The sequence below is a fragment of the Mercenaria mercenaria genome, chromosome 3, assembly GCF_021730395.1.
Source record: "Mercenaria mercenaria strain notata chromosome 3, MADL_Memer_1, whole genome shotgun sequence".
NCBI classification, from domain to species: domain Eukaryota; kingdom Metazoa; phylum Mollusca; class Bivalvia; order Venerida; family Veneridae; genus Mercenaria; species Mercenaria mercenaria.
The window spans coordinates 48,442,161-48,469,793 of record NC_069363.1 but is presented as its reverse complement, the minus strand read 5'-3'; the positions used below and the strand labels follow the sequence as shown (position 1 = coordinate 48,469,793).

Genomic DNA, 27,633 nt, shown 5'->3' with positions numbered 1-27,633 from the left:
CTGAGGGGTTTCAAATGCACTTACATCAACTGGAAACATATTGCAAAAAGTTGAGTTTGAGTGTCTATATATATAAAACGATAACAATGTTGTTCCGTAAAGGCGGTCGTTTAGCTAGAAATGAGGAATGAACATATAACGGTCAGAAAATAGACATTATAGATAGTTTTAATTACCTAGGATTTGTACTCAGCACAGGTGGTTCTTTTCGCAAGGAACTAGAGACCTTAGCTGCAAAATCACTTAAAGCAATGTTTGACTAAAGATATGGATTGAATATTACATTTGATTTATTTGACACGTATGTCGCATCCATACTCAGTTACTGTTCGGAGCTTAAAACGAACTTTTGATGTTAAGATGTCTGCGAACAGCCTTGCATTTTACGGAGAGACTGGAAGGTATCCGCTCATTATTAATAGGAAAGTCCATATTGTGAAATATTGGTTTAAACTTATGAATAGCTTTAATACCAATTGTATGTTATATGCTGTATGTAATAATATGCTTTTATAGGTGTGAAAACAATAAAACTTCATGGTTAACAAACGTTTAAATGTTACTACAAGAGATTGGTTTTAATGACATTTGGATATATCATGCATCCCCAGCTTTTATTATTTTTGACTGGCTTATCGTAGTAGGTTGTCCCCCTTGAAAATTATCCGATAATCAATATTGGTTTCCCTGCTGATATTACTTTGAGCAATAGATTATATAGGAAATTTATTTTCAATGATAAATTTCAAATATGTGTTTTGGTTTGTGAATATTTTTGTTTTGTTTGTTTTGGGTTTAACGCCGTTTTTCAACAGTATTTCAGTCATGTAACGGCGGGCAGTTAACCTAACCAGTGTTCCTGGATTCTGTACCAGTACAAACCTGTTCTCCGCAAGTAACTGCCAACTTCCCCACGTAAATCATCAGAGGTGGAGGACTAATGATTTCAGACACAATGTCGTTTATCAAATAGTCACGGAGAACATACGCCCCGCCCGAGGATCGAACTCACGACCCCGCGATCCGTAGACCAACGCTCTACCTACTGAGCTAAGCGGACGGGCGCTTGTGAATATTTTACCAGATATGACAGTATACATCAATTTCTTCTCTTTAATTTGATGTGAAAATATATATTCTAACTTAACATCTTCTTGCTTCCAATTGACTTTAAAAAGTATCACCATCACTTATATTGAACATATGGTGAAAATCACTAAATTTTTCAATTTCTTTACTTTAGAGGCAAATAAATTATATTTTCCAAAGCATGACAATTTATTTTCACATATGTAGGTATTTGTGACTTTATGAACAATACAGTAGTATAATTATAAGTGTAATAGGGTAAAGGCTTCTTGCTTCCATTTAACTTCAAAGTGTATCAAGAAATAAAAAAAACTGGTGGATTTCTTTAAGTTCTGATGTAGTTTTAACGATGTAACGATTTACGGAACTGCATATACCAACAACTAACGTACGATTCAATATAGTCTTTTGAAATAATAACGTTCATAATTTTCTCAAAGTCAAAAAATAGGGGGGAAATGAACAGAACAGAATAGAACAGAGCTTTGATTTTTCAACAAACTGTTTATGAGAACAATACGAATCAATATAAATTACAGTTTTTCTGAGTGAAAGCTAAAATCTTTGGTGTATTGAAACAATCGACGACAGGAGAAAAACTATGCCAGAGAAAAGTTTTCTTATGAAATATGGCCAGTTTTTCAACTCTAGCACTAAGAAAGGCTTAAACTTGTATTAGTTAAACCATCGCTCAACCTTGTTTTCTAACGGATTTTTACTAATACTCGGCTGGTATATTTGCGATGTATTAGCTAAGCCTTGGTCACACACTATGAAGATGTAGATACAGTCATCGGACCGTTTCGCTGTATTTTTACATACATAAAACGTGTTACTTTGGTGATTTACTACTTTCGAAAAAGAAATTCTCATAGAAATCATAGAAAAATACAAAGACACATTAACACATAAAAGCACTAGCGCCCGTCTAATGAATGAAAAAAAAATGCTAGGAAAAGGTGAATTTAAATCAAGGTAAGACTACAAGCATTCCTATGTTTGCTCACTGTCTTATTGTTTTCATTATTCCTAAATGTTCCACCTTCCATGTACAAAACACGTGCAATATGCACTTGTAATTAGGAATGCATTTGTAATTTAAATTAATAGTATAGGTACTCAAACTGCACTGAATTTCAAAGTCCACATGTCATTGAAAGGAGACGTATATATGTAGACGTGCGTATCCATATATATATATATATATATATATATATATATATATATATATATATATATATATATGTTCAACTACATAATTTTGCGTCACATGTAAGTATAATTAATTACATGCACTTATATATTTATGCTTGCACGTATATTTTGAAACGTGTACAAACGTAGCGAATTTAGTAAAGTTAAAATTGAAGAGTTGAATCTGTTACATTTTTAGCTCGACTTTTCAAATATAAAAAGAGCTTTTGCACTCGCCCCAGCGTCAGCGTCGGCGTCGGCGTCGCCGTTGGTTAAAGTTTTTTTTTATAAAGTAAAACATCTCTAATACTAGCTTTACTGAAACAAAATCTATCCAAAAGTCCGAATCGTCGTACATAACGAAAGGGTTTGCTCAGTCCCGTATCATTCCCTCCCTCCTCAACATTTCTGCTTTAACTTCATGCTGGAAATTTAAATCTATGTCTAAATATTCCGCCTTCATCTTTTCTTAAACCACCTATGTCCCAGGTTTAAAATAACAATAGAAAGATAAGCCATTGCTGACACCGCTCAAAGTAGAAAAATCCAATCGAAGGTTTAACTTTTGTCGAGCCCCGTTATTCACGTGCTGACTTTAGCGCTGTAAATATATCCGACACGGCTTAAGTCGGAGCTTAAGTCTTTACTTAATAGTTGAAAAACTGGCCAATAGTGTAATTTGCAAGTTAGGCGCTCCTTGAAAGCTGGTGAGTGGGGAAAGAATGTGTACATTTATTTAAACAAAAGACACAGCATGGTTTCCACGCTTTGCAAAGAAAGGGTGAAATTAACAGGCGCGCAATATCATTTTTATTTTAGAAATGAAATCCAAGCTTGAAAACAAAACAACAAAAAATATTTATAATAGCATGCTTTCCGTGAGTTTGCACGGTAGGATTATCTCTTTAGTACGACATTCATTGTTTATACAAGACTAATGGCCAGTTTTTCAACTCTAGCACTAAGAAAGGCTCAAACCAGTATTAGTTAAGCCATCGCTCAACCTTGTTTTCTAACGGATTTTTACTAATACTCGGCGGGTATTTTTGCGATGTATTAGCTAAGCCTTGGTCACACACTATGAAGATGTAGATACAGTCATCGGACCGTTTTGCTGTACGTTTTCATAGATAAAACGTGTTACTTTGGTGATTTACTACTTCTCATAGAAAATACAAAGACACTGTTGGCCAGTTTTTCAACTATTAAGTAAAGACTTAAGCTCCGACTTAAGCCGTGTCGGATATATTTACAACGCTTAAGTCAGCACGTGAATAACGGGGGTCGACAAAAGTTAAACCATCGATTGGATTTTTCTACTTTGAGCGGTGTCAGCAATGACTTATCTTTCTATTGTTATTTTAAACCTGGGGCATAGGTGGTTTAAGAAAAGATGGAGGCGGAATATTTAGACATGGATTTAAATTTCCAGCTTAAAGTTAAAGCAGAAATGTTGAGGAGGGAGGGAATGTTACGAGACTGAGCAAACCCTTTCGTTATGTATGACGATTTGGACTTTTGGGTAGATTTCGTCTCAGTAAAGCTAGTATTAGAGATGTTCTACTTTATAAAAAAAACTTAAACCAACGGCGACGCCGACGCTGACGTTGGGGCGAATGCAAAAGCTCTATTTTTTATTCGAAAAGTCGAGCTAAAAATGTAACAGATTCCACTCATCAGTTTTAACTTTACTAAATTCGCTACGTTTGTAAACGTTTCAAAATATACGAGCAAGCATAAATATATAAGTGCATGTAATTAATTATAATGTAACGCAAAAATATGTATTTGAACATATATATATATGGATAAGCACGTCTACATATATAAGTATCCTTTCTATGACGTGTGGATTTTGAAATTCATGAATTTGCAAGTGCAGTTTGAGTACCTATACTATTAATTTAAATTTACAAATGCATTCCTAATTACAAGTGCATATCGCACGTGTTTTGTACATGAAAGGTGGAACATATAGGAATAATGAAAACAATAAGACAATGAGCAAACATAGGAGTGCTTGTAGTCTTACCTTGAAATAAATTCACCTTTTTTCCCAGCATTTTTTTTTCATTCATTAGACGGGCGCTAGTGCTTTTGTGTTTTAATGTGTCTTTGTATTTTCTATGAGAAGTAGTAAATCACCAAAGTAACACGTTTTATCTATGAAAACGTACAGCGAAACGGTCCGATGACTGTATCTACATCTTCATAGTGTGTGACCAAGGCTTAGCTAATACATCGCAAAAATACCCGCCGAGTATTAGCAAAAATCCGTTAGAAAACAAGGTTGAGCGATAGCTTAACTAATACTGATTTGAGCCTTTCTTAGTGCTAGAGTTGAAAAACTGGCCAATTAAAACACAAAAGCACTAGCGCCCGTCTAATGAATGAAAAAAAAAATTGCTGTGAAAAAAGGTGAATTTATTTCAAGGTAAGACTATAAGCATTCCTATGTTTGCTCATTGTCTTATTGTTTTCATTATTCCTAAATGTTCCACCTTTCATGTACAAAACACGTGTAATATGCACTTGTAATTAGGAATGCATTTGTAAATTTAAATCAATAGTATAGGTACTCAAATGACACTTGCAAATGCATGAATTTCAAAATCCACACGTCATTGAAAGGAGACGTATATATACAGACGTGCGTATCCATGAACTTTTATATATATATTCACCTACATATTTGTGCGTTACATGTATTTATAATTAATTACATGCACTTATATATTTATGCTTGCACGTATATTTTGAAACGTGTACAAACGTAGCGAATTTAGCAAAGTTAAAATGGAAGAGTTGAATGTGTTACATTTTTAGCTCGACTTTTCGAATAAAAAATAGAGCTTTTGCACTCGCCCTAGCGTCGGCGTTGGTTTAAGTTTTTCTTCTATATAAGGTAAAACCTATATAATACTAGCTTCACTGAGAAAAAATATGTCCAAAAGTCCAAATCGCCGTACATAACGGAAGGGTTTGCTCAGTCCTGTATCATTCCCTCCCTCCTCAACATTTCTGCTTTAACTTCATACTGGAAATTTAATTCCATGTCTAAATATTCCGCCTGCATCTTTTCTTAAACCACCTATGCCCCAGGTTTAAAATAACAATAGAAAGATAAGCCATTGCTGACACCGCTCAAAGTAGAAAAATCCAATTGAAGGTTTAACCTTTGTCGAGCCCCGTTATTCACGTGCTGACTAAATCGTTGTAAATATACCCGACACGGCTTAAGTCAGAGCTTAAGTCATTACTTAATAGTTGAAAAACTGGCCATAAGTAACTTAGACACTATAGATAAGTAGACAGGGTGAATCAGAGCTAATTTAAAAAAAAAATGAGTTCGGATCTTAATGATACACATACACCAATGCTGATAAGAAAAATCAGAAACTTGATTCATAATTAATAGATTCTTTCTTTCCTTGTTTTCTATGGAAAACCTAGGATCAAGGCCAGTTAATAAAACATGTGTGTTCGTGTTACTAACATGTGTGTTTTCTAAGATTGTTAAATTGCTCGTTTTTTTGTTTTTTTTTTGTTGTTTTTTTTTTGCCACTGCCTGTCAAATACAGTATTGTTTAGTTTATTACTTTATTTTATCATGTTTTAAAGAGTAAACTTCTAGGCATGAAAGATAAACAAAAGTACCGTTATATTATATGGACAAGAACATTCAAACAAAAGCGGAATACATGTGTCTTCACACAAGTTTCGTTTTCCTCGAGGAAAAACTATTATTCATGTTTTTATGGGAAAGCTCGTTTATGAAATAATTCTCAGATTTCAATGTTTAGCGACATTCAAAGTTTCAAAAGAAAAGAAAAGAATTTGTTTAATGTAATCATTTTCTGTTACATGACAACACAATATCATAAGCTGACATAATGTTTTTTTTACAGAAATGTTTTTATATCTTTACAAGAATAATATTTCTATATGAATCTATAAACAACATGATTTATAAAAACTGGCTACATGTTTTGTAGCTTTCTATGGAGTAACATGCGACCTTAATTTCCATGTATAACCCAAAGCAAAATTTTAGATCAATGCAAAATCCATGACAAAGTATTACTGACTTGGGTCCTGAATGACACGACTTTAGCTAATGTAAGGGAGACAATCCAATATGAAGGGAATTGATTTAACACAGTCAATAATTAAGGGAGAGAATTCTTGAAAATTCTCGTTAATAGCTGACCATGACTCTGTCATAAATGTTAAAATGTTTTATCATTATTTAAATAACGTCTAACAGACATTTACGTCTCACAATGGAGAGAAAGTGTTCGAGCTTCTGGCTCGGTACCGCTGTTTCGTAAGATCCAACCAAACTTTGAACTGTCGGACTACTAGTGCTATAAACAATAGTAAACACAGACACGCCTTATCAAAACTACGTTTGTCGTCGCATAGACTAAATATTGAACTGGGAAGGCACCGAAATAAACCTCCTAACAACGTAAATGTGAACTTTGTCAAAAGAACGACCTAGAAGACGAGTTCCACTTTGTTCTTATATGTGACTCTTACAAAGACGTGAGAAAACAATACATATCCACCTATTATACACGAAGACCTAGTATGGTTTAATTTATAAAACTATTTAGCAGCAAAAAAAAAAGTTACTGTGCCGTTTAGCAAATAACATCATCAAGGCATTACAACATCGGAACAATATGATCAATGTTCTCTTGTGATAGACTTGCTGTGATGACGTTAGCTAATTGACGTCTTCTTTGTGATGACGTGAGCTTTTTGACGTTTCTTTGTATATATATATATATTAGCGTATTGTTACGTCAGAGGGTAACAATTTCTTGTAAATTACAGTAAAGAAAAGTAACAGAAAGACAAACCAGCAACTATTAACAATAACAAAATTTTATTCATGAAATTAAGTAACAATACAAATACCTTCAAACATGTTTAAGAGCCGTAAAATCCAATAATATGTAAAAAAAATATTCCAAATCCTCTCCAGGTCAAATTTAAATCCAATCTAATAACGCGATGGTACGATGTTGATAACGCGATGGTACGATGGTGAAAACGCGATGATATGGTGATAACGCGATGGTACGATGGTGAAAACGCGATGGCACAATGGTGAAAATGCGATGGCACGATGGCACGATGATGAAAATGCGATGGTACGATGGCACGATGATGAAAACGCGATGGTACGATGATGAAAACGAGATATTACATCGACATTTCACCATCGTACCATCGCGCCATCGCGTTTTCACCATCGTACCATCGTTGTTTAATCATCGTGCTATCGCACCATCGCGTTTTCGTCATCGTACCATCGTGCATCGCTGTTTAGGATTCAATAAAAAGTTACGATTGTCCTACACCGTAGTCTGTCGATATAACTGCAACTCTGTTTAGATGTTTCCAATGTATCCTAAAATTACTGTATTAGCGTTATTCTATATAAGTAAAATTGAATATATTCCATGCTCCCAAAAGACAAGAGAATATAACAACAAATGAAAGAACTTATCCTTGACACGATATGGGATGGTCATCATTTGGCGTAAGTGCGTAAATTACCAAAATTACTGAAATAATTGTATTGCCCAAAATTAAGCATAAAGCTTTTTAATGTTATTTTGGCTAGAATTGATACGCCTCACTTGCATTTGTCATAAGGTATTTCTTGTAATTAATGTGAACATCTTGTCTTATTCCAAACACTAGTTCACCCATACGTTTAATATACATTTAACAGTCAGTTTGTCGCATGAACAAACATATCAAGACTTTAGTAAAATTAAACACTTGACATCTAAACTAAGATTAAAAGCTCTATGTTTAGGGTAACATATTGAAATCTATGTTATTTGCTAACATATTGAAATTTCATGTGTTTCAGATGTTTCAAACCAAACGGTAAAAAATACAATAGGAAAACATAATAAAATATTTATCATTTTAAATACGTGTATGAATTATTGAAATAGAAATGGATAATTTTGAAGTTATTTGTACAGAACTAACGAACATGTACGTTTTTGATCAGGCAACATCTGATTAAATTTTGAAGTATTTCGAATTTCAGATAATCCAGTATTTACAGAAAAACTTCAGAACACATATGTCTATATCGATGAATCAGCCATTCTTACATGTAAACTTAACGTGTCTGAGAAAGCAGTCAAATGGCTACGTGATGGCCAACCTGTAGACGAAACAGACACCTTAATGTTTCTTACAAAGAAATGTACCCACTGGTTGGCAATTTCTCGCGCAAAGTTGATAGATAGTGGAAATTATGCTTGCATTTGTGGAAATACATCAACAACGGCTTTCCTACAAGTTTCAGGTATACAAAATTCTGGTAAAGTTACACGAAGCTTATACTGAACATGAACCTTGTGTCTAATTGAATACAATGTACCTAAGTATATATTAACGTAGTAGTGCTTTGTGACATTTATTTTTGAGACATTTGAAATTGTATTAAAACAAGGACATTTATATAATATTATATTCCTTGTTTCCATTTATTACATAATTTTACACAAAGATATTTGATTTTTACTTATATAATATTGTTATTTATCAAAACAGAGAAACCGTTAAAGATAACCGTGGATTTACATGTAGCTACAGTAGAAGCAGACGTCAGAGAAAGTATGGATATCGTATTAATTTGTGAGGTCAACCTACGTACGAATAAGGCTGTCTGGCGACATAACGGCCAAGTAATTAAAACATGTAATAGGCATGTTTGCTCGGTACAAGACCTAGAACACAAACTGACTATTCGAAATGCAAAGTTTGAGGATGAGGGTGATTACACAGTTGACTTTGGTAATGCAACATCAAGTGCAAAACTGATAATTAAAGGTAAATTTATACATGGAGACTCTGAGTCAATAATGATGTACATTTTGTACATTGGAAACCACAGTACTTTACAGAATTGATATGTCAGATGTGTCTGATCAATATTTAACTTATTTTTAGCTCAGCTGAGCACAAAGTGCTCAAAGGTGAGCTTTAGTGATCGCCCTATGTCCGTCGTCCGTCGTCTTCCGTCGTCCGTCCGTCGTCAGTCGTCAGTTGTTTGTCGTCAATAATTTGACTGTTAACACTCTAGAAGTCACAATTTTGGCCCAAACTTAATGAAACTTAGTCAGAATCCTCAATAAAATCTTGGACGAGTTCGATATTGGGTCATCTGGTGTTAAAAACTAGGTCACCAGGTCAAATCAAAGGAAAAGCTTGTTAACACTCTAGAGGTCACAATTTTGGCCCAATCTTAATGAAACTTGGTCAGAATTTTACTCTTAATAAAATCTTGGATGAGTTCGATATTGGGTCATCTGGGATCAAAAACAAGGCACCAGGTAAAATCGAAGGAAAAGCTTGTTAACACTCTAGAGCTCAAATTTTTGGCCCAATCTTAATGAAACTTGGTCAGAATGTTACCCTCAATAAAGTCTTGGACGATTTCGATATTGGGTTATCCAGGGTCAAAAACTAGGTCACCAGGTCAAATCAAAGGAAAAGCTTGTTAACACTGTAGAGGCCAGATTTAGTACTGTATCTTCATGAAACTTGGTCAGATTGTTTGTTTGTTTTTATTCCATTTTTTCATGAATTATTCCCACTTTTTTTTTTTTTTTTTTTGAACCACGTTTAAGGCCCGTTTATTTCGTAAGTACATCAATACATCAATACATCATTTACAGATATTTATACAATATTATAATTTTGAATGCACTATATAGCAAGAAAAAAGGGAAACAAACAAGAAGTATGAAATGGAATAATGTAAAGAAAAAATTCAGATTTGGTCAGATTGTTAATCTTGATGATCACAAGGTCAGTTTGAATCTGGGTTATGTAGGATTAAAAACTAGGTCACCAGGTCAAATCGAAGGAAAAGCCAGTTTACACTGTAGAGGCCACATTTATGACTGTATCTTCACGAAACTTAATCAGAATGTTAATCTTGGTGATCTTTAGGTCAAGTTTGAATCTGGGTAATGTCTGGTCAAAAACTAGGTCACCGGGTCAAATCAAAGGAAAAGCTAGTTAACACTTTAGAGGCCACATTTATGACCATATCTTAACGAAATTTGGTCAGAATGTTAATCTTGATGATCTTTAGGTCAATAGGTCAGGTGAGCGATACAGGACCTTCATGGCCCTCTTGTTGATAATACAGTGTTATTTGACCTGGAAAAGCGACTATCATTGTACAAATTATGTTAAACAGCAAAGTAAATCTGATACCAACATAGATTATAGCTGTTACGGGTAAATGATTATATGCTGTCTGAATGTGATCATCAAACATTTAGTTCAATTTTCATTCAATCTGATAAAACAAATAATTCAGGAACTTGTCCTTTCTTTGTTTATTACGCAGTATTGAGCTGATAACCCTTCATTTTATCGCAGCTTTGCTCAAATTTTTAGAACAATACACAAACGTTTCGCGAGAGACTCCTTATTCTGCTGACATGTTCTTATATCGGTAAACTGATTTTTAGGATTATATGAGCAATAGTGGTAATAACAGTAGGTGATGCCGCAGTAGGTCATTTTTTGGAACGCTTACTGATTCCCATCTATACCAGCTCTGTTACACTGTTACCCAATTTACTGATGGATTAAAATGTTGAACCAAGCTTATGTACCGCTTTTTTCATCCTCATATAAAATATCTTCAAACACTAAATAACTCAAGGACTTTACTTTCTAATTTGCACGTATTTTGACGAGTAGAACTAGGAATGTTTCCGTTTACTACGTGCTAAAAATGCAACCGTAATGGAAAGGAAATGATATCCCTGCTATGATTGTTATCCACAGGAAATATATACTATAGTATGAATTCATTGACGAATATTCAAAATGTGTTAGAACAACATTTTCACGCATTTGGTCAGATATACTTTAGGTAATATAAGTTGATTCCGTAAATGTGGGCAATTTCTGTATTCAATCCTTGTAAGTCTGGACAGACTAACCTTACGGGAAAACAAAATAATCTTCTGATGACACCCATTATTTCATACACTGCCGTCTTGAGCACTCTGAATATGTTTATTATCTGGTGTGCAATTTGTTTCAGATACGACACACAGATTGTAGACTTAGGTATGAAATTGAAATATATGCCTACATCCTAAGACTGCAATTAATTAACTTTGCCTTTTAACTTACTATATACAACAACCTTTTGCTTAATGTGTAAATGTAATTTATATTTCAGGCAACCTCAATCTATTACACAAAAAACAACTCATGGAACATATGTTCAGAAACTGGATAAGAGGGGCACTTGGACTTAAATATTTGAAAATTGGCCTAGAGGGGTTTTCTGATATTGCTGTTGGGAAGCATCACTCAGAATTTCTAACACGCCTTTCGGGTACTGGAAATAAATGCACACGCTGTACAACAAAACTACTCCTCCCGTCACACAAACAAGAACATTGTCCAAAGAAATCCAATTGTCTATGTTCGAAGAAACCAGATAAGAGGCTGCCTTGTCCTAATGGAGGTTTTTGTAGTACTTTTTATGATAATATATTTTTTGACCATCGATTTTTCTGTCCATTGATGGCGAACACGGACATACACAAATGGGGCAGTGATCCTTGGAGTGTAGCTACATGTTACATCAGTACTACTGGCTACAAAGACAAAAAGTCAGCGAAAGAGATTGATTGTGCAGGATTACTGACCTTATTCATCAACAACACATTTTTTGAAAGAAGTCTTGGTAGTGTTGAAATAAATGGTGAGACAGATCTATTTAAACAGGTAAGTATTAACTTTAATATGAAACACATTTTGTCATAACGGAAATTAAACCCGTAGATTCAGCATTTCATATTAATTTACCGATTTCTATTTTGTTTATGCATTTATAAGGCAATTATATGCATAAATGGCGAAGTTGGAAAGATTAATTTTGGTCTAATCATGCCAACAACTTTCTCGTGACATAGTATTTTAAAGCGCGTTGAAAATGTAGTGCACCAGACAATTTAAGTGTAGAACATCATAATATGCATGAATCATACGTATAAGAGACCAATTGTATGTTTTTTTTAAAAACGTTTAATGCTCATTATAGGGATACTTTCTCTCCTGATGGATTTTAACGTACTTTATGCGCAATACTTTTCCAAGAGAAAAAGATTGCTTAGTGTTTCTATGATATTAAAGATGTGGTGTAATGTGGCATTGTAAAGTGATTTCTGATGTTTTATTATATTTTATGATCGTCCAATTGTTTATTTCTATTTGACAATACAGGCAAGGGATGTACGCAATTACATTCTTCACAGCGCGAATTATGAGTTGTCTGAAGGTGAACTAAGTGATTATATTGACCTGTTCAAAGACGTCCTGGAGATCAAAGATATTAATGGAGGGACTCCACTTTCTTGTCAGCCAGGTGTTCAAAAGGCAATTGAAACTTTGAATGAGGTAGTGTTATCATTTTTGCTATAAAAAGTGAAGATGCTTAAATACAGCATAACCTATTCTTATATCTTTCATTGTATACATCAGTTTCGCACAGTGGTGGACATTCCGTTATCTGAGCATGTTGTTCAAACGTATTTTGAATTGTGAATTTTGCGTATTATGGAGAGAATGTAGCATTTGTGTTATTATGAGTGTTATTTCAATTGATACCAAAATAAATGGAAAGTTTCCAAACAGCTGTTGAAACCACAGCGAAAGTCATATAGCAAATGTGATCATTTAACACAAAGAGTAATCGCTTCACTTCAAATGCGCTGCTAGGCATGAAGTAATTAGACTTATAGCTTAGAGTGTGGTTAGTTTTTCAATTATATCTTTTAGTGACTTAAATAGCTTCCGGCTATTTGATCTGTCAAATATAAGAGCGGTGTTAGAAAACCAATGCAATTTAGTCTCTAGTTTCCAAACTATGCACATTTTGATAAAAATATTCTTGTTTATATTTTATTAAACGATTTCTCGTTTCTTCGTCAGAAACTTCTCAGTACTTAAGCTATATGTATATAAATTCTCTCTACTGTATAATAATTTATAATGCGAACTTGTATCCTAGCGGATCTCACGTATGGGAAAGTCAGCTGTTCTGAATTTAATTATATCCCTTAATGCAAATTATCTATATATATATTCAATGTATCCTTGAGATCCAGTTAACTTTCAGAGAGAGAAAATATAGCTTCTCTGGTCCCAATCAGTTAAAAAGACTAAAATGTCACTGCTGATTTATGAGACATGAAAACAGAGATTTGGGTATATATATGCAAATGTTGAACCAGTAAGAATGTGTAGTACAATTCGGGCTCGTACATAAAGCAGCACCGAAACTAATCTTATTGGGTTAGTGGACTTGCTGTGGCATGTGCGTGTTCGTTTTTACTGCTAGGCACTTTGCCGTAATTGGTCTGGTATATTGTGGTGGTGATTTAGTTCGTATAAATTCTCTCTACTGTATAATAATTTATAATGCGAACTTGTATCCTAGCGGATCTCACGTATGGGAAAGTCAACTTTTCTGAATATAAGTATATCCCTTAATGCAAATTATCTATATATATATATATTCAATGTATCCTTGAGATCCAGTTAACTTTCAGAGAGAGAAAATATAGCTTCTCTGGTCCCAATCAGTTAAAAAGACTAAAATGTCACTGCTGATTTATGAGACATGAAAACAAAGATTTGAGTATATATATGCAAATGTTGAACCAGTAAGAATGTGTAGTACAATTCGGGCTTTTATATAAATCAGCACCGAAACTAATCTTATTGGGTTAGTGAACTTGCTGTGGCATGTGCGTATTCGTTTGTACTGTTAGGCGCTTTGCCGTAATTGGTCTGGTATATTGTGGTGGTGATTTAGTTCGTATAAATTCTCACTACTATATATATATATCGTAAAACTGTAAAATGACTTCACACGCTCTCTTAGATTTTCTTAAATTTTAATAGAAAAGTCACAAACTAGTTTCGCCGTGAATAGCTCATCAGTGTAAACATAACGTAAGGTAACTAGACATTTCGTATTAATGTCGATTTCAAAAAAAAAATCAGTTTACGTATACTAGCCTCAATTTTCACTACTTACAATCTTAAGACGAAAAGAATCAGTAGTTTTCATGTCAGATCGTTTAATTACGACTGTTTCTTCATTCCAGAATTTGTTCCTACGAAATATCCTGATCGCGTTTTCATTTAAAATTTGTACCAAACATACCTTTACAGCTGTGTTCCAATTCTTGATGAACAAATAAGAAATTGGTTGCATTTCATTTCAAACATCTCTCATGTATCAAACTGAGTTTAGCCACTAGCGGCCATATTTTAAGCGGTGTTCTGAGAATATGGACCGTTCTAGAATTGTCCTGTGCATTTTAAGAATTCCAATAATGTCCGACAATTGTAGAATTGTACCGGTGTAACGGTCAGTCCCGGAAAAAAACCGTTTGACTTCTTCCCAGGGGAAAAATACCAACCAGTTGATTCTGACTTAAAAAAAACCACTACCCAGAAACAACAATAACCAAAGGTATTAGTAAATTTAATGATCTTAGGATGTGTCACAAATCAAAATATATATAATCATATGGTCCAATAAACATAGATGGATAATAAATAAGCTACATACAACAACCAGCTAACTTAAACAATAGTCACAAGTTCAGTATACAACTAATGGAAATGAAATCCAGTTGTAAAGCGAAATTCAAGTGTTTGACTAAAAAATCCGATTTTACACAGTCCATACATCTGCGATATTTACTCTAAAATTGACCTGCGCGTTTTCAGAATTCCAACATTGTAGAACATAATGGAATTCTGAAAACGCGCAGGGCAATTCTAGATCGGTCCGTGTTCTCATACTGCGCATAACATATATATGTACCCAATGTTCTAATATTGATATGAAAGGAATGTATAGGCGTCAAAAGGCTAAAAACTACATGATCTTGTCAAATAGCTGTGTAAGTTTCACGCGGTAAGTTATTTCTACTTCTTCTTAAAAAAAGGTTTAACCCGTTACTACCAGGTAGATATACCAACATAAATGGAAAGTTTATATTTATATTTATATGAATATTCTATTCAGATTAATGCCATATCAATAATTATGCAACCTACAACAAAACATTCCGATGGTCGGTAGACGACCATCATTGTCTCCTTGTTAATATTGGTTAATTTCTTTTATGTCCGTAAATAAATGTAAATAAATTCTATGTTTGTCAAGAATATGTGGTCATTGATGTTTCAAAAGGTTTCCATGCTGAGTAAATGAATCAAACTTTGTCTAATGAAGCTGTTGCAATGTTTATTTCGTACAGTTACAGAACCTCCAGATTGATATACATGTTTCTGAAGATCTTCAAAAGCAAATTGAAGGCCTACAACAGCACGCTATGAATGAATTAGCAGAAAAAGTTGAAGAAGCAGAGAAACAGGTATAAAAAGTAATATGGACTTTCCGGATGTTTTTTTCAAATTGTGATCACTAAAAATATTTTGACACTCCCACTTTCAGTTTAATTGAAAAGTATCATATTTCGTTCCATAATATTTGTGACAAGTAAGGAACTTAACTTTTCCTAAATACTTTATATGTAGGAAAGAGATTTTGTGCTGTTAAAGATCGAAATTGCTGGCCGATTGAGAACTGATATGTAATCAAAAACAAAGACAAATATCAAACAGGGAATGCCACGTACCAAAATCGCAGCCTCCCCAAAACGAAACCTACAGCACACAGACGTGCACACACAAACACACACACACACACACACACGCGCGCGCGCGCGCGCACACACAAAGCCAACACACGAGGACAAAACGAGTAAACAAAGGAACACAGTGGGGCACCGCCTTGGAACGGTCAGTGGCAAAAACACCACTGGGGAGCTTAAACCGGTTTATGGTGCGCACCCAACCTCACTCTAACCCCCACCATGTTCCAAAGACACGGGACAGTGTAAACAAAAGTAATCCCCTCCAGGTGAATCTCTAACACACGTAATGGAAACAAAAAGGTATGGCATGTAAAACACAAAAATGCTCGTGCATAAATATATAAAAAGCAAACCTTTAGAATGTTTCTCTATATTTATTGCCAACATTCTTTTTTTTTTTCAGAATCGTATTAAGCTTCAGCTGTTGGATGATCAATTGAAAAGTATGTATAAAATCTGGTATTCAAACCTTAACAACTAAACACATATAGAATGAACACATGGTCTACTCACTGGAACGTTTCCTGAAATTTACAAGCTAGTAACAAGATTGTTGTATTGCCTACTACCAGTTTTGAGTTGGCTAACGCTGAAAGCTTTTGACACTCCTTGCTTTAGCCCAATTTTCAAGTAGTTCTTTCACTGGACCGGACAACATAGCACAGTCGCCATGTTGTTCTATTGGAATGTCTCAAACATCAAAGTGTTCACCTCATAAATGCAGTTAAAACATAACAGGTTTTTTTGATATTTTAATCGCTAAATGGAATTCACAAATAATATATCATTAAGTATAAATTTTGATTTGACAGTTAAGTCATAAAAATCTGCCGTTAGTGATAACTCTGCATTTTTATTAAAACAATTTATATTCATCCGCCAATCTTATGCTTAAAACCGCCACGCTCGACATAGCATTATTATACCGATACTAGCGTGCAATAAACGTAATAATATAATATCAGAAGGGAAATGTTTACATCACTAGGTAAGATTTAATTTTATTCCATTTTGTAAAATGTATCATAAAATGTAATTGTTTTATAAGCAATTCGGTTGTAAAAATAAGTTCTGCGGCTCATCATTCACAACTTCCGACTTAAAAAATAATTTTTTTGTAATCTTTCTTCTTCAGATTGTAAGCGCGCAAATATTTCATCAAAACCTTAGAAAGTAATAGTTTAGTTTTATAGCAACTGTTATTGAATATCTAGCGTAAACCTGGAATAAATTTCATTTTTTATTCATACTCAAATTGATCGACTTTTTGAACTTCAAAATATACTTAGAAATCTTAGAAAATTTGGCAAATAAAAAGGATAGGGTCGTGTGTTCGATTTTTTTTTTTGATTTTTTTTTTTTTGCTAGACTGATATGATTTTTTTACTTAAGGATGTACGAGCGTTTTTTTTTTTTCAGGATATTTAAAATTGACATATTGTTGTTGCCCTGCCTGTCCGTCCGTACGTCACACACCTAGAACCTTCAAACTTCATAGAGTGGCAGGGCTTATGGAGTAGACGACCCCTATTTGGGGTCACTCCGTCAAAGTTCAAGGTCACAGGGGCCTGAACATGGAACACCATTTCCGATCAATAAATTGAGAACCAATTGATGCAGAATGTTGAAACTTAGCAGAATGATTGATCATGCAGAGTAGATGGCCCCTATTGATTTTGGGGTCACTCCGTTGAAGGTCAAGGTCACAGGGGCCTGAACATGGAAACCCAATTCCGATCAATAACTTGGCCCAGAATGTTGAAACTTCATAGGATATTGGACATGCAGAGTAGATGACCTCTATTGATTTTGGGGTCACTCCGTTAAAGGTCAAGGTCACAGGGGCCTAAACATGTAAAACCATTTCGGATCAATAACTTGAGAACCACTTGATCCAGAATGTTGAAACTTCATGCGATGATTGATCATGCAGAGTAGATGACCCCTATTGATTTTGGGGTCACTTCGTTAAAGGTCAAGGTCACAGGGGCCTGATCATGAAAAAATATTTCCGATCAATAACTTGAGAACCACTTGACCCAGAATGTTTAAACTTCATAGGATGATTGGATATGCATAGTAGATGACCCCTATTGATTTTGGGATCACTCTATTAAAGGTCAATGTGACAGGGGCCTGAACATGGAAATACATTTCCGGTCAGTAACTTGAGAACTACTTGACCCAGAATTTTGAAACTCCATAGGATGACTGGACATGCAGAATAGATGACCCCTATTGAATTTGGGGTCACTTTATTAAAGGTCAATGTCGCAGCAAACAGAACATGGAAATCTATTTCCATTTAGTTACTTGAGGACCATTGACCCATAATGTTGAAACTTCATAGGGTGATAAGACTTACAGAGGAGATGACTCCTATCGTTTTGGGGGTCACTCTATAAAAGGTCAAGGTTGCAACAAACAGAACATGGAAATCCATTCCAGTCAATAACTTGAGAACCAGTTGACCTAGTACCTTCAAATTTCATAGGGTGATAGAAGTTACAGAGTAGATGACCCCTACTGTTTTTGTGGTCAAACCATCAAAATTCAAGGTCACAGGGGGCTGAACATAGAAAATTCTTTTCAATCAATAAATTGAGAACCACTTGACCCAGAATGTTGAAACTATATAGGATGATTGGACATGCAGAGTAGATGACCCCTACTGATTTTGGGATTACCCGATCAACGGTCAAGGTCACAGGAGCTTGAACATGGAAAACAGTTTCCAATTCATAACTTGAGAACCACTTAGCCCAGAATGTTGAAACTTTGTGGAATGATTGGACATGCCAAATAGATGATTCCTATTGCAGCCAGCCATCAGTGTCTCTTAGACTTTTGCTCCTGTCCCCTATTGACTTCCTGCCTATATGACTATGCATTGGGGGAGACATGCGCTTTTCTACAAAAGCATCTTCTAGTTTCAGTAGATCAGGTTTGGTTTTGATATTTTCCTGACTGATATATATAATGATAAGCTATAATTGAAATAAAAGTTTTCAAGACAGCACTTTATACTACCTAGAAAATATAAATTAAAACAAAAAGAACAAAAAATATCAAAATTCACCAGTTTTTAACAGTTTTCTCTTAATATATCTCTTAAATGCACGGTGACCCCACTTTTTTCTCTTTCCATTTTTAAGCATGTTTGTGTGTCATTAAAGCTGCAAAATATTTTGAAAATCTTAACGTCAGAATTTGTTTTGTAGATCTAAATACGTTTTTCAAATAAAGTGGGTGGGGTAATTATGCCAACATGTAAACATGAAAAAGATTTGTTAGTGACATTTATGCTTATATAATACTGACATCACCTTGTATTCATATTAACCTGTAAGACCTGAAATCTCTTTAACATTAAGTGGGATATTATGTTTATAAAGTAACACCATTTTTTTTTTCAATTTTACAAAATTTCAGAAATGTTTAAACAGTGGGTGAAGAAAATGCCCTATAAAATTAAAACGAGTTCGATGACCTGTGTTTTTTCTTCTCTTGTTTGTCTTGGAAACTAATGTTCTTCAAGCTCACAGAGTATGAAAAAAATCTTAACGTTAGAAAAAATTCGTTCCTACACAAGTTTTCATAATAGGAGTCTATGGGAAAATCACAATTTTGAAAACATTTTGCGAATAGATATTTTTTCTACAATAAAGATTTTAATGAAACTTCTCCCAGTCTTACATAAACATATGGCCTATGATATGGTGAAATAAATTGTATAAGTCGGATTTCTTGTGTTCGAGACATTTGCCAGTGATGAAAAAGATCGGCGCATTTCGAGCTGATTTTAAGATATTTTTTGGAAAAATTTAACGTCTTAGATGTTTTCATATCTTGTTTTAACTTTAGAAAGATAGTAACATTGCCGCTGTAATAAATTTAGCCATCTGTTGCCATTAATGATTTTCATTGCCGTACGCCGAATGCAGGCGTTATTCTACATTTTTCGGATCATTGACGTTACGCCATTACTTCCGGGTTATCAAACGTGCAGAACTACCTAAATAAGGGTTAAAAATCAGACAATGTGACAGATTTAATAAAAGCAGTTATATATTACATAACATATGATGTATATTAATTTTTTCAGTTAGTCCATCTAACTTCATTTCATCAGGTCAATATTGTCCTAACCAATTCAAAGAGGTTTTTTTTACCAAACTAGCATGGAATGTTAAAGTGATAGAATGTGTGTCATGTACATGCAATTATTTGTTTAACAAATTTAATCGATGTAATTTTTGGTCAGTCTTGATGAAACTTGCCTGAAGAATGTTGGTTTTAATCAATTGTCGGACAGATTCAATACTGAGTCACCAGGGATTGAAAATTAAGTTGGTAAGTCAAATGATATAAAACATACTCAAGAGGTATTATTATTTACTTAATACGCAAGAAAACTGATGAAAATGTTTTCTTTAATGAAATCTGACTTGCTTGTCTAGGGAAAAACTGGTCAATTATATATAATACCGATACATGTATGTAAAATAGTAGAATAAAACATGAATACAAGAACAGTCAATATTTGTTTTGCATAAAGGGGGTGTTTGCTTGTTAGATGTAGTGAGCACATGTTGCTCAGGTTCATAATCACCCAATAGTCCATCTTTACGTCTTTACTTTTTTACCGAGTTAATACCCTTCATTTATTCATACATAGTTCGAAGAAAAATGTATTCAAAATAAGTTACATGGGGACACATGTATTTCTGTCGCCCCCAAAAAACTCATCTGCTTTCATCCTGAATTCATTTCCTATACATCGTATGTTAACTTTATTTCACACCTATATATTTTCAACCAATTGGAAGCTTTTCTTTCTATCGCATGACAATACAATAGAAACGAATATTGTACTATGTGATTTAAAATGCATCCACATTTTCTTAAATATATATAGCAATGTCCGAAGTCTACAGTCCACAAACTCCATATTTATTTCATATTGAACTCGATTTCAAAATATCCATATTTTTTCATATTGGATGGGACAACTCTTTAGAGGCATTACTTTCCTTGTACATAGCGGCAGCAGTAAAAAATTTAAAATGCGATAACTTTCTTAATTTTGAACGAAACATGACAGTGTAAGCACTTAATTTCTTTGTTAGAACATTTCCTATCCGATGATTATGGTTTCGGTTAAAAATTTCATGAAAAGTTGTTTTCGATTATTTTAGCACTGGGAGTAAATGTTGGAAAATTAACGTATGTATTATAAATCAGAGAAGAACGTATTTTAAAATGTGTGTTGTTGTTTGTCGGTTAAAATGCGTGAATTTTTGTTTGATGGATTATTACTGCTGTGTACTCGTCCAATAGAATTCAGTATTGTACTCAACACTGTTAAATAATCTCATATTATAAAGTGACCATCCAATATAGTTTTTCGTATTGGACGGTTCCAAAAAGGTTTTAAAATGAGTATAGAGCGATGTTTAATACCTTTTATAAAATCAAAGTCTTGAAATGTCTGATGGTTGCGGGGTTTTTGTAGATTTATTTTCTGTTTAAATGCTAGTCTATGAATATACATGAATGAGAAACAAATACAAATTTAATGTGCCTCATATCTAAGATGAACTCTGCCTGACCCAGCTTGTGATGTAACCATGGGCTGGAATACCTTATCATTGATAGATCTTATATAATCTAAATGGTCAATGCCTGTGGATACAGGCTGAATAAGAACTGCTTGTTCATTGATAATTCATCCGCATTGTTCATGAATGGGACTATTTTGTGTAGCACATGACCATCCTTTGGATGTGATTCGGAATCAGATAAAGATGCTATGATTGTCAGAAATACACTTTAACTTTGGTAGCGGGATAAACCCGCAACCAAAAATGTACTTCAGCATCTGCGTTATTATGCCTTCGTACCATTAACGTGATTCCTTCTTTAGTAATTACTACAGATCCCATTACAACATCATCCAGTAGCCGACTCTCTATGTTAATACAAAAATGTTTGAGTCATTTTATTTCACAGACCATGGCAACTCTTGTCTCTGATATGTATTCACCTTGAAAACTGTAATACATTTATGATCAGGTGTATTGGTGTAATTACATTACCCTCTTGTATAATGTCTGATTTTCTGTTTCATCAAACGTTTTGAAATTTTTAGTTTGACAACTTGAGCTTATGTTCACTCTACAGCAGGTGCATAGATCATTCCGTGTAAAATTTGGAATCACATGATATATCAAATATGTTTCAGAGAAACAGGAGGAATTTCAGTTGATGCGTGATTTTAGGTCAACACAGATACAAAGTGCAAAGTCAGAAAAAGGTATAATAAAAAATGATTAATTCTACTTACTGCAAATCAAATTTTCTTTTCAGATTTGATACAAAGACACTAATTGTTTAAACATTATAGCGTTAAAATGTAAAAATGTGAGAAAATTTAGTATATGACGTTTTACAATAGTTAAGAGTTGAAACCACTTAACGAAGGAATGTGTTTTATGTTTCGCTATGAGTTCTAAATCAAGACGTATTTACTGAAAATACCTCACCATAATTAACATAACTATTCTAAGTAAATGATTGTTTCGTCTTTAGTGCCATTCGAACTCGAATTGCATATCCGAGTTGTTGGATCAACTGGAGAGACAGTTGCGGAGGGGAGACAACGTATATTCGAGAGCATGAAAGATTATGTTGCTAACTACATAAACAGTCCAGAGCAGCCTACCAAATCTATTGATCAATCGGTTTATTGCCTTCTTGGTTACATAACCAACATTAAAGACTGTGAGATTGCTGACGTGTTTGACGTCGAGTCGTCAGTCGACATCAAAATCTACTGCTTTACTTGTCAGGCTATTGAAGAGTTTCTTAACTTGATCAATGGAAGCGAGTTTCAGAAAGAAACCATAGAGCTAAGGAAAAAATTAGAGACGCAGGAACGGATAAAGACATATGACGTATTAGCAAGCTGTTCATCAGCAAGTTTGGAAAACACCAGGAAACGTTTACGTAAGTATACAGTGTGAGTGATCAGACGATACTGTGTTTGAAAAACTTGCTTTCGGTAAAGTTATGTATGATAATACCGTGGTTGTTTTCATCAAATTGACCATTAAACACACATGAACGGAATTAAACCGAGTCTGCTATTATTTGCTTGATTGCAACCAAAGGATTATTGGACATTCTATTAACTATCACAATAGCAGTATTTAAGTGCCGTACGGTGGCTGTAAAAAGTCTCCCCGCACTATGTCTCCCCATACTTGGACGCAAGTGTTGTTATATTTTCTAGTTCTTCGGGATCATGGACTTCATTCATTTTTACTACAGTAGAATTCCGCTTAAGTTGGTGCTTAACAGACTCAATGAAATCGAGTTTGTTTTTATTTTGTTTGAGTGTGTTCTATGCGTCAATAGTAAATGAATGTAAAAGAAGAGAAACAAAATTATGTCTTTTCATGAAAGCCGTAATTTGATAGAAATAAGTATGAAATCTCAAAAAACGCGTTATATAGCATTAAGTAAAAATTCATCATTCATATTCTAATCAATTTTGTCAGCTGATGGTCAAAGACGGAAATGTAAAAGAAAATGTGTAAATACTCGCTGACAATTCTTATCAACTAATAAACTTACATGACATACAAACGTTATGCTAGCAAATTCCTGTACATTACACACATGCGTCTTAATATAGGGTCTGCCTTATTTATCTGTATCATGCTTGTCTATATATTTTCAAACATAACAGTTTCTTTGCATTTGAAAGGATTTAATTGTTCATCCATTATTCGAACTAAATTTACCTTAGATATTTATCCTTGTAATTTTAGATATTCATACGCGAGATCCAAATCTAGGCAAATGTTCCAAATACGGATGTCCTATTTTGTAAGCATCAGTTACGTACCTGGTGCCATGCAAAATATATTAACTTCATTTTGGTTTTTCTTATTGATGTTGATAAAGGTTTTAAGTTGAGGTTCCCTTTCATTTTCCAGACAATCGTTCTTCAACTGGTTCCCTCACTTGTGATAACCACCAAGGTGTGCAGTGCACGTGGTATTGTTCTGACCATGACAAGTGCTTTTGCTCGACTTGTAAGGATTCAGACCATAGGTAACAATGTTTCGTTACATAAGTATTGCTTTGTACTACTTTAATGTGGTTAAACAGTAGCAGCAGTCGTCCGAGCAAATCATTTATTACGCTTTGTTACAAGACTTAGTGTGTATTACTACCGTTATATCAACATGCAGAACTTAAATATATCCAACTACAAAATAAGATGTCTATGGGGTATGACATTGCTACTCTGTCGACTTCTAACCTTTTTGCTTTTTGTAAATTTTATCAACAAATTCCCTTCAGTTTATAATAGAAGTCCCTCTATAAGGATGTTCAAGCTATAAAAGACCCTTTGTACTCTTCGAAATGGGAAGCATATAGTCGAAACCTTGTCCGTCCGTCCGTATGTCCGTCCGTCACACTACTTGTACGGAAGACAACTCAGAAAGTACTGAAGATACCAAGTTGTAACTGTAAACAATGATAGAGCTCATTAAGAGGAAGTGAATGACAAAGAACCATAACTCTAGGTGGTCCCATTTTTTAATTTTCTCCCTTTTTGAAAACATTGTCCGGGACATAACTCGAATATTGTGTAAGATACTGACTTGATACTTTAAGTATTGATAGAGGTCAGTGAGAGTGAGTGCATTGGCAAGGAACCATAACTCTAGGTTGTACCATTTTTTAATTATCTCCCTTTTTTGAAAACCTCCGAGACATAACTTGAATACCATGTTTATATGATTTATAGAAGTCAGTGAGAGGGAGTGCAGTGATAAGGTACAATAACTCTAGGTGGTCACATTTTTTAATTATCTTCCTTTTTTGAAAACTTTGACCTGGGCATAACTTGAATACTATGTAAGGTATTGACTTGATACTTTGAATATTCATAGAGGTCATAGAGAGGGAGTGCAATGACAAAAACATAACTCTAGGTGGTCCCATTTTTGAATTATTTCCCTTTTTGAAAACCTTGTCAGGGGCTATTCCCACCTCACAGGTACATTTCTTCTTAACACAACGTCCGTGACTGCAGTACTTTCGGGAAGCATCCATCGGTGTTACCAACCGCCTTGTTTATCTATCAACCCAGCTTTAACTTTACACAATGACTAAGTACCACTTGAGGACGATTTTTATCGAGTTTGTGGTCAGTGGCCCAAATGTCATGCTCAAAGGGACCTAGTAAAATTTCTGGTAATGTTTTCGTTACCAAGCTCTTAGTCAGAAAGTATAATACCTAAGGCTTTCAAACTTTACACAGGGATTTAAATCTACTTCAGAAAGATCCCATTTTGATATTGGGACAGTAACTCACAGGTCAAGTTCACAGGGATACCTTAGTGTATTTATATGTGTTAAATTTCAGTTTAGGTTCTTGTTAGTGCATCTTAATATCCCTTCATCTACAGCTCCCCCGCCTAGTATCCTCCACGCCCCTGTATTTTTACTCTAAATATTTATCTTAGCATCCCTCATCCACATCGCTCACACGGCTCCTAATATCCCCTCCCATACCCCCGCTCCTCTTCTGCCTTTTATTTTAACTTTTAGTTCAATTTCTTGATAATGTATCTTAATATTAGTATTTTGCACCCACATCAGCCCCTGCATTGTCTTTACCTTCAGTTCAGTTTCTTAATATTTTATTTGAGTACCAATCATCCCCATTGTAACCCCCATACCCCCGTCCTCCCATTGTCGGCCCCTGTTCTTATTTCTTTCAGTTAAAAGATTGTGCCGGAAGAAGTTATTCCACATTTTATGGTATGCACTGTGTGTTTACAAATGTACCTAATTTGTATATCTGCTGTGACGTTCGGAACCGTGTTTACCTTGCGGAACTGCAATTACAGAAAGTTCTGTTAATAAAATGTAGTTAGCAAACACTAAACGAGGTAGATTTCCCGGACGTTTCAGTACGTTTCAAAACATGACATTCCACAAATCAGCTAGGACGCCTCGCTGTAGTTATGTATCCCTGTAATAAAGGAACTCCATTATCTACCCATTAAATACAGCACAAAAGTCTGACCCACACCGACAATGTTCTTCACGGTAATTCCCACATTCTATATAAAGTGTATATAGACTGGTCACAGAAGCTAAAATAAAAACGCCTTGTCATTAATTATGCAAATATTCGAACGGTAATTATGGCACGCGGAGTTTAATCCACAATGCTGCCGGACTACGTAAATCCTAACCAGATTTAAGACAGACACTGGCTGCTTTTAATATTCTGTTAACGTATTCCGTAAGCTATCAAATTGATTTTGTCTTTAATGCTTTATATCTCAATATGTTTGCCTTGTTTGGTTTCAGGTCTGTGTTCGTTTGTTTTCTTCTTTTGAATGTCAACTGTATAGCAATTTTAAACGTGTTTGCGCTGGAAACTATATAAATTTTATATTAATAATAGATAATTATTATATTAATGATAATATTGGTAATAATATACTTTAATAATGAATGCTATTACTATAACAAAAAAAAATGTGAATATGTACAAATACCGAGTGCGGAACGACTTCCTGTATATTATACCTTTACATTTGTAACCCCATTATTCTAATACTTCCAGAACATGTTTTGGACTAGTACAATTTGTATCAAAAACGTCGGTAAACAGTATACAGAAACAAAGTCTTGCAATCAAGAGTAAGATGGGAAATTACAATGTGAAGATAAAAAATATTTTGATTAACAAAGACGACAATGACAAAAGTGTATGTGGAATAAAAAGTGTCCGTTTGCTTCCTAATGGTAAATTTCTCCTGACTGATTTTAGTAAAAGAAGGCTTTAAAAACTGGACACCTCGTACAATGCTGTCAGCCACTGTGACCTACCTGGTCCCCCATATGGCGTGTGTTATATCGATAAAGGTATTGCTGTTGTCAGTGAAGGGCCGGTCGGCAATATTCAGTTTGTGAATATATCGGGTAAAATGAAGCTTGAGCATACAGTTAAGCTTGACCATGAATGCTACGCACTGGCTGTTCATGGTGATACTCTCTATGTCACAGATCGTAACACAGTATATACTTATAATAAAGTTCTTCAACAGAAAAAAATGCTGTACTGCAACCGTTGTTTGAAAGAATTTGAAATTATGTATGGTATTGCTGTTAGTGATGATGGCGAGAGACTTTATATTACAGCTCTTTCAGGGAGTATTATAACAATAGATAAAAACGGAAATCAATTGTTCGCTTTGAACTATGGTCATGATTTTGCCAGAGATGCGTGCGTTGTTGGTGATGGCACTGTACTTGTACTGGACAAATCAAACGTTGTGTTCCAGGTTGATTACAGAGGTGAAAAAGATCTGGGAAATGTTGTTTGTCCGTCAGATGGTTTAGAATTACCAGAATCGTTATGCTATGATAGGCAAAACTGTAGACTAATAGTTTCGTGTTACATGAGTAACTATGTAACAGTCTTTCAGATGCAGCATTCACGACAGATATGATAATAAGTATTCACATGTTAGTTTCAAAACTTCCATGGAACTTC

At 34.4% G+C, this 27,633-nt stretch overlaps 2 protein-coding genes across 3 annotated transcripts in view; one reads left to right on the top strand and one right to left on the bottom strand.

Moving 5' to 3' along the window:
- The window catches only part of LOC123524838 (uncharacterized), a 474,072-nt gene that overhangs the window by 340,079 nt on the left and 106,360 nt on the right, over positions 1–27,633 (bottom strand). The gene's annotated exons all lie outside the window — the stretch shown is intronic.
- On the top strand, positions 361–27,589 carry LOC123525798 (uncharacterized). Its single transcript, XM_053539685.1, has 12 exons — positions 361–401; positions 8,177–8,193; positions 8,363–8,626; positions 8,875–9,153; positions 11,534–12,087; positions 12,586–12,759; positions 15,642–15,758; positions 16,444–16,483; positions 22,285–22,356; positions 22,632–23,048; positions 24,044–24,161; positions 27,019–27,589. Exons 1-12 carry the CDS (start codon positions 361–363, stop codon positions 27,587–27,589), a joined length of 2,664 nt encoding a protein of 887 aa, XP_053395660.1.

What these genes read in the sequence shown, in the direction of transcription:
- LOC123525798 (XM_053539685.1), top strand. Translation starts at nt 361, where the DNA reads ATGTCTGCGAACAGCCTTGCATTTTACGGAGAGACTGGAAG. An exon ending in AAACACCAGGAAACGTTTAC is followed by an intron (nt 23,049 to 24,043) that starts GTAAGTATACAG and finishes TTCATTTTCCAG; the next exon opens with ACAATCGTTCTTCAACTGGT. An exon ending in TGTAAGGATTCAGACCATAG is followed by an intron (nt 24,162 to 27,018) that starts GTAACAATGTTT and finishes TGCTGTTGTCAG; the next exon opens with TGAAGGGCCGGTCGGCAATA.